General features: G+C 36.3%; 1 protein-coding gene across 1 annotated transcript; it reads left to right on the top strand.

The window, feature by feature from the left end:
* Window positions 1–2674: 2674 nt before the first annotated feature.
* Window positions 2675–3971, top strand: LOC149813308 (uncharacterized). The gene is made up of 3 exons (XM_089992236.1): window positions 2675–2794; window positions 2892–2950; window positions 3683–3971. The coding sequence occupies exons 1-3, from the start codon at window positions 2737–2739 to the stop codon at window positions 3812–3814; spliced, it is 249 nt and encodes an 82-aa protein (XP_089848362.1). The 5' UTR covers window positions 2675–2736; the 3' UTR covers window positions 3815–3971.
* Window positions 3972–8815: the final 4844 nt, after the last annotated feature.

Below are 8815 nucleotides of genomic sequence, written 5' to 3'. Positions count from 1 at the left end.
TCATGAGCAAACAACGACAAAGGGTGCTCCGGCGATAGCAGCCGATGACAAAGGGTGCTTCAGCGACAACAGACGACGACAAAGGGTGTGTCATCAAAGGGAACTTATGTTACAGCAGATGGTGCATTGTGAAAGGGTGATCCAGAACATTCATCATCGAGTTCATTTCCTGCTACAAAGTGATTCTATGTGTAGTTGAGGATACATCCTCTCCAAGCAAACGAGCTCATTAGTAATGGCAACCCACTGCACCATTTTTCTCGGACTGAGGCTAATTCTTAGAGACTCTAGCAATGGTGCACTCTTGAGAATATGCTTCAAAAACTTCAACTCAGGCATTGTCCCCTTGAAGGAGTCGATGGGCTCCGACTCAGACAATGATAAGAGTTGAGGGAATATGCAAAGCTATTTATGGGAGGACATTTCCGTCAAACGGATATCTATTTTATGGGAGGACATTTCTATCAAACTCATATCTACCTTTTTTATATGTTATTTTATTATAAAATCATCATGGATAACATTGGCATATGAATTATCGCGGGTCCCAAGATATTCCTTCGTACACACCAGAACACGCAAATTTGTCTTCGGAGGAGAACACACAACACCTTCTCACTGTTTTGTGGGGGCACATAATAGTGGCAGACGTTTCCACGTCTGTGAGAGGTACCAAATCAGCATATGTGCATCCTACGCTTGCGTGGGTGCATGGATATGTGTGGGGCCCATGCTTGGTGTGTTACACAGATGGGCACAAATGGGTTGAATTGCAAACAATGTTGAATAGGACAACGCGTCCCATCCTGTTTATGGATGTTCCAAGATGTGTTGTTTTGTTGCGTCCACCCACCATTTAAAAAAAACTTTTTTTCTATATGTTCGTGTTAATCCGCCACTTTTTCGTGGGGCATGGAATAGTGACAAACATTGTTTTCGTGTCCACAGAATACACCAAATCAATGACCACATGTCATGTATTTGTGTGAGAGTGTGAATACATGTGGGGCCCATGCTCGATGCATCACACAGATGGGTTAAATCGCAGACCGTTCATCTTATCATGTACTATTCATGGACATTACAGGACTTCTTGTCCTGCCAGGTCCAGACACCACAAAAACACAAAAACTTTTTTATTCTTTGTTCATGTTTATCTGCCATTGTTCTATGGGGGGGCCACATGTATTCACAGAACAACGACATATAGACATGAACAAAGAATAAAAAAGTTTTTGTGGTGTCTGGACCTGGCAGGACAAGAAGTCCTGCAATGTCCATGAATAGTACATGATAAGATGAACGGTCTGCGATTCAACCCATCAGATGTTTCTGCGTATGCAGAACACACCAAATCAGCATATATGCATCTCATGTTTGTGTGGACGCGCGAGCACATGTGGGGTCTGTGCTCGGTGCATCCAACGGATGTGGATTCAGATTTCCCCTAAGGATATGTTTGATCGCACGTCCTGTTCATCATGAAGGACGCTACTGCCATCAAACTTTGGACGTAGCAGACGCAATGAATGCGTTCGCTGCGTCTTATTTTATGTTTCAGTGAGAATAGGGATGCAGGGGCAGTTAAAAAAATACACAGGGTCTCATTCTTTTATTTCTCTCTCATCCCTATGCAAAGTGGGTGAGGCTACCAGTAGATGGCGACCGGCCATGCCACCAAAAGTTTGCCCATGGTTCTCTCTCTCTCTCTCTCTCTCTCTCTCTCTCTCTCTCTCTCTCTCTCTCTCTCTCTCTCTCTCCTCCTCCTCCTCCTTTCTTCTTCATTCTTCTTCATATAGATTTCTATTATTTAGGGGGGGGTTTCATTGATTAGGTTTTTTGAATAAAAAAATTTAAATTAGGATTTTTTATAGTTAATTTGATTAGGTATTTTCTTGTATTTGATTAGAGATTTTTTTTTCTTTGGTTAGGGTTTGAATTAAGGATTTATATTTAATTTTATGAGTTTTTCTTATAGTTTAGTGTTTTTTGGTTTATTTCTAATTTATTTTATTATATTTTAAGGTTTTATAATTTGATTAGGAATTATTTTTATTTTCTTTGGTTAGGGTTTGAATTAAGGGTTTTTATTTAATTTTATGGTTTTTCTTATAGTTTAGGGTTTTTTAGTTTATTTATGATTTATATTATTGTATTTTAAATATTTATGATTTAATAGAATTTGATAATTTGATTTTTATAGTTAATTTGCTTTTAGGGTTTTATATTTTTATGATAAATTATCATAATTAGATGTGATATAATATTGATTAAATTATTTATATATATAATATTATTTCTTGTTTTTATCAAATGACTTAAATTATAAACTTTTTTTATTTTTTAGATCCAATCCAAGATCCATATTTGATGCTAAAATCCATAATAAACATGTCACAATACTAATAGGGTTCAAGTAGTACAATCCAAAACTAAGTTATCCGGCCCATTAACCACATGTATCATAAAACAAACTTTGAACACAAACAAATATTGGAGTTGGTACAGAATAAACCAATCCTGAACCAGCCATCAAACAATCCCAAACGGAACAACCTACGCCTGTACGGGCATCCATATGCAATAAATGTGATAGAAAATAGCCAGAAGTTTTCCGGAAATTTGTAAAATATATTACATTTATATTTGGTTTGCTACGACGAGCCCTTGAAATATGCGATCAGAGAAAATTGAAAAGCAGAAAACGAAGAAACCCTCCAGGGGTTTGTGGACGCCATGTCTAAGAAGAACAGTTTGGCGCGCCGAAAGAGGCAGCACGAATTCGAGCTAAAGAGTGGACTACTTCACTCCCAACCACCTCTTTTTTCGTATGATTTGCTCCATCTTGGTTGTTGTTAATCCCTCTCTTTCCCGTTCTTCTTTTCTTGCAGAGGAGAAAGAGGCAAAGGAGAAGAGGGAGAAGCTACAGGCCAAGAAATCCAATATGAAGGTAGGAACCCCATTCTTCGATGCCCTTCTTTTTCTCATTCTGGGTTCGTTTATAATGATGGGTTCTGCATAAAGATTGTGTGAAAGTTGTGTTGGTTTTTTTGTGGGTGTGTTTGCCCATTTGCGTGCTCCTGATTTTGGTGTTCACCCCAAGGAAAAGAAGGAAAAAGATCACTTGGTTGTGCTGGGATTTGTTTCCTGGTCATGTAATTTCTTATCACTTTTGAGGATTACGTGTTCTTGGGAGATTAAATATGAAAAATACTTGATTGCTTGTTGTTGGTTATTCCCAAATGTTCGTTTAGTTAATTTACAAGCTTTTTGGTTTCTACTGTGCAATACGTTTATGTCGATTAGTCCTATTTTTTTTACTTAATTTACTTAATAAATGAATAGTTACAAGTACATTATATTCTTCTTGTTTGTATTAAATGATGATGCATCATTATATAGTGAGGTTCTTTCTTTTCTTTTTCTTTTTCTTTTTCTTTTTCTTTTTCTTTTTCTTTTTCTTTTTCTTTTTTGCTTCTGGAATCTGTTATTTTGGTTTTAGTTGGTAGTAGGAGTTCAATAATTTAATACTTTTCTCTATTTGTTTTCCTGCTTATCTGAAATATTGAGAACAAGGGTTCTGGTATTTGTGATCGAATTCAACCCCGTTTTGTCTCTCTGAATGTTTATCTAGCTGTTTTCAGTTTCTTTCTCTTGGGATTTATGATTTTTCTTTTTTCAGATTGATGGGGCTGAAATGATGAAGAAAAAGAAGGGTGGTGGTCGTTTCCCAGTTGGAAGGAAGAAATTGAAGACAAAGCTGACGGCATTAGCAAAGGCAAAAGCTGCTCAAGCAATGGAAATTGACAAGTGAGCTCCAGTTTTGATAATTGTTTGCCTACTGCATTTTGTACTTTGGTTGGCTCGATAGATATCTTAATTGACTGCCCTTCTTTCGGCTTTGTATGATGGTGGAAGGAACATGAATGTACGTGACTAGTTTCGTTGGATTGAAGTGTTTGGTTTTACAATATTCTGCTTTGTTAATGCAAACAACTATTCCAGTTAAGGTGTGGCATTGGATGTTCTCTGTTGTGTTTCATGCCGTTGAGGGCCTTACAGTGTACCAAAGACCAAAACAAAGCAGCACTTAGCTGGATGAGTTTGAATTTTGAACACACACACACACACACACACACACACACACACACACACACACACACACACACACACACACACACACACATATATATATATATGTTTGCTACATTCATTTGTACATACAATCTAGCAGAAAACACCACTTTTTTCAACTCTTTGGCATGTTTTCTGTTGATGTAACCTTACAGATGCGAACTACATAGCTGATTTAGTAGAAACTAGGTTTTGATTCATGTATTTGCAAACATGTAAGCGGGTTTTTCAAGGGCCTAAAAAATCAACAACCCACAATGTGCCAAAATTTGATGAATCAAATAATCATATTTTTATGTAAAAAAAATCCAGGATGTGTTTCCTAAGTAATAAAACATGTTAAACACTTGTATGTGGAGGAAGCAGAAACGGGAAATGATACAAGAAGTGAAATTGAGAAGCGAGACTTTTTAAAATTTATAGAAAACAAGAAGTATCAATTTGAAAGTGAAACAAGAATAAAAAAGTAAGCAATATGAGAACTGAATAGAAATCGAACAAGAAACAAAAAAAAAACTAAAATAAAATTGATTATTTATATATTTCATGATTTTCAGTAAAAGAATTAAATTTTTGTTAAAATCTAACAATGATGGTTACCAATTTAGAGAAAGCACATGAGAAGTTAGTGGAAGCGTGAGAGGAAGCACATCGAAAACATAAATAAAATGTAAGAAAAGCATATAGAAAGCATGGACAATGCATGTGGGAAGCATAGAAGAAGCGTGGGGGAATCAAGATTATCACAAAGTTTCATAAGCGAGTATCGTGTTTCGTGAGTTTATGGGAAGCATGTTTCCCACCTACCTAAGAAGCTTCCAGAAACTCTGGCTCGGATTGAGTAGATACAACTTGCACCTATACATTTTCAAATAGAATGTACATATTGTAGATTTTATGCACGCGCACGCTCTCTCATGCATGCATTGTACGGTTTTGGAACAAAGATCCTTGGAATGGAATGAACGACTGTAACAGATGTCAGCTCAATCTGAAGGAAATTATGCGAAAGCTTTACGGAATTATTATGAAGCTATGCAACCAGAAATTGATCTCTACGATCGAAGTGTGTGTGTGGAGGGCAAGGGGGTGTTCTATACTATGATACCGTAAGTAGGGGTGGCAAAACCTGACCCGACCCGCCAACCCGCCTCTTAGGCGGATTCGGGTTGGGCTTAAGCCAACCCGTTTAATAAACGGGTCGACCCGCCTAACCCGTTTATTAAACGGGCCGGGTTCGGGTTGGGGGTATGCCAACCCGCCAACCCGTTTAATAAACGGGTTAGTCGGGCGGGTCAACCCGCCAACCCGACCCGCCAACCTGAGAACCCGTTTACCCGACCCAGCCCATTTATTAAATGGGTTGGCGGGTCGTGTCGGGTTACCCGTTTATTAAACGGGCCGGGTTCGTGTTTGCCACAGCCGACCCGTTTAATAAACGAGTCGGGTTCGGGTTGAGGTATGCTGACCCGCCAACCCGTCGGGTCGACCCGCCAACCCGACACGATTGCCACCCCTAACCGTAAGGTGCTGTAGACACTTGTTTTTATGGATCTAAACACCAAATGTTAGATATATAACGATACAGATGTTCTGAGCTGTGTTAAGAGATTTTATCATGTCTAAGACACCACAAGATTCTATTTTTAAGATGGTGAAAAATCAATAGCTCACAATTTATGAAGAAAAGGGTGGTTCCAAAATGATATAAAACATCATGTTGAAGTCAACTTTAACACATGAAAATAGTAAGTAGAACATGATAAATGTGATCTAAAGATCTAATTTTTGCTTTTGGAGCTTATATCTAGGTCAAGTGTGTACCACCCATAGTCACAAATATTGGTATCGGCTATATCTCGGTGAGGCTATTTCTCGCGATATTATAGGTTTGGTGATAAATCTCAAAAAAAAACTCGGGGCTTAAAAAAATATAAAAATAACAAAAATAATTAAGAAAGTATCATGTTTAGATAATAAAATACATATATAATTAAAAATATACAAAATAAAGAAGAAAAATACATTTAAGATGTAGAAAATATATGAAAACAATAACAATAATTGATAATATCGTGATATGATCAAGAGAATATATTGCGATATTTTCAAAATATTGCAGTATTTTACCTATAATATTGTTTGCCAGAAATACAATGATAATATCGCGATGTTTTGAAAATATCACCTATATATATGATTATGGTATCACTGTAGGTTATGGTGGTAATATATATATATATATATATATATATATATATATATATATATATATATATATATATATATATATATCGAGAGAGAGAGAGAGTAGGTGGTAGCTGCCTGCCACTTTTCTAGCCTACTACCAGCCTACACTGAGAAAATGGGTGTTTGCAGGGTTTTTTTTCACAAATCTGACCCTGCAGATGTGTTCTTCATGGTCTATTTGCTATAAAATGGCACTTGGATCATGTTTTTTTTTTTTTTAAAAACATGAACTTTTAAGCCTTGAATATTTATGAAAAGTTTAAACCATTGATTTTTAAACCTTATAAAAATCTACCTGCATGTTGGAATTAGGCGATCCGAGAGTCGATTCCTATAAAATCGAGCATGTAGCATACATCTGTACAGTCAGATTTAAAAAAAAACATGGAAAAACTCTTCAAAAGCCCAATAGGCTGGAGAGAGAGAGCCAGTGGTCTTTGTTGGTGAAACATTGGATATATCTTAGTTGTTAGGTCGTTACTAAGAAGGCTAAGGCTTCTACTTCCCCTGCAAGTCAATCCATGGTCTAAAACCAAAAGAGACAACAAAATATGAAGCTTGAATCCTTTTTATGCTAAAGTTTCAAATATGTGCTTGATCAAGTTTTTCTACAAGGCATGTCACATAGGTGCGGGTGCAGATGCGGCACTTTATAAAAGGTTGGGTGCGGGGATGTGGGGAGGATATATATTATAATTTTTAACAGTTGTAAGTTAACACTGCATGTACATGTGTGCATTTATGTATTTATATATATAATATAGATAAAACTGGACTTGGTTAGGGTTAACTGAATCTACTTTTGGACAGAAATAGACCTCAGTGTGGTTGACTTCACTTGACACAAAGGAAGCCATTACATAGTCTACAAGTGTCTGGAGACTTGAGTGAGTTGAAGCCTGCTAGGACATGAGTTTCCTGTTTGTACCATTGTGAGCTCTTAATGGAACACGAGTGAATTTCATCTGTTTTCTATTTGAGAGTACATTTTAAAACTCGTTTTTAGGACTATTGATGAAAAAAATATCAAAACCTGAACATCGTAAATTACAGAATTGTGATGTTCATTTGCTTATTATCTGTTCATATTTGTGTACAGATCTGGCTTTTATGAGCTTAACTAATGTGTCAATCAGGATAACTATCAGATTGTCAAGCAACTGCTGCAAAAATAACTGAAGTTTTATTTTGTAATGGAAAATATGACTTATTGAATGATTATTTGTATAACGACTTTGTTAATGGATTTACATAACTTATAATAGATAAGTCCATTACTTATAAGTTGTCTTTCTTCACCATTCTTCAATCGTCTTTTTTTTTAAATAGCTGTGTTTGGAACCTTGTACGCAACTCAGTTCCCTTTTTAGTGCTTTACCTTACTATGCTAGGCATGAGACCTTAAATTTAGCATTTCTTTCACACATACAAGTCAACCTTGTCCGGAGATTGGATTATGGTTATAATGCGATAAGTTAGTAACTGAATCATATGAAACAAAATTCAGTATTTATAGGATAACTTGTAGAAAGCTGGATGTTGTTTTCATGGTTTCTTAGGGCCAGATGATTGAAAGCAGGCTGGAGTATGGATATCAACACAACCAATTATTTCATCATCTCCATTCTGGAAAAGAAAATGGTCTAAACAGTGTGAATATATCTAACTTGAATAAGAAAAATTGCACAGGCAAAAGATCTCTCTGATAGATGTCCAAATTAAGTTCACAAAATCACAAGGAACATGAGCTATCCAGGATGACCACCAAAAAAAATAATTATGGTTATCATTGATTAAGAACCTCGATGATGTTTGCTGGTGGAACTTTGGATATGTCTTAGTTGCAAGATCTTCAGTAAGAAGGCGTTTACTTCCCTTCCACGCTAATACATAATTTGAGATAAATGGCAACAAAACAAAACCATGCTTGAATCCTTGATCTGTGTTTGTATGGTAGTTGCTCTTTATAGGTCTGTATTGCTAGTCGCTATCTCTACTAATGACTTCTATTAAAGCTTTTCCAGAACAGAGTGGTTTTGCAAAATTTTGCTCCAGAATTGAATCATTTGGTTTTAGTTTTTGCGTCCTAGAGTTGCAAATATGTTTTTGATCAAGAGGATACGAGTTTCTTGCTTGGACCTTTGTAAGCTCTCACGTATTACTCAGATTGAGATGGCCAAGTCAAATTTCATCTAGGTTGCTAGTTGGAAATGTCTCTAAAATTCATATGTAATTCAAATTTCCCTAAAACCTGAGCATCGAGTTCCTGAAGATATGTAATTCATTAACAAATTCCAAGTGTTCATTTCTTTATTGTTTATACATGTTTTGATGCAAACTCTAGCTTTTCTATGGTTAGTTAAATCTTGATCGTCAATTCACTGCCCCGAAAATGAGTCAAGGAAAGTAATTTGTTTCAATTGGAAATGGA

Source organism: Nuphar pumila, chromosome 16 (assembly GCF_984573655.1).
Source record: "Nuphar pumila chromosome 16, dmNupPumi1.hap1.1, whole genome shotgun sequence".
NCBI lineage: Eukaryota > Viridiplantae > Streptophyta > Magnoliopsida > Nymphaeales > Nymphaeaceae > Nuphar > Nuphar pumila.
Note: the sequence above shows the minus strand (reverse complement) of the source record. Positions and strands in the feature narration are given on the sequence as shown.

What these genes read in the sequence shown, in the direction of transcription:
- LOC149813308 (XM_089992236.1), top strand. Translation starts at nt 2,737, where the DNA reads ATGTCTAAGAAGAACAGTTTGGCGCGCCGAAAGAGGCAGCACGAATTC. An exon ending in GCACGAATTCGAGCTAAAGA is followed by an intron (nt 2,795 to 2,891) that starts GTGGACTACTTC and finishes CTTTTCTTGCAG; the next exon opens with AGGAGAAAGAGGCAAAGGAG. An exon ending in CCAAGAAATCCAATATGAAG is followed by an intron (nt 2,951 to 3,682) that starts GTAGGAACCCCA and finishes TTCTTTTTTCAG; the next exon opens with ATTGATGGGGCTGAAATGAT.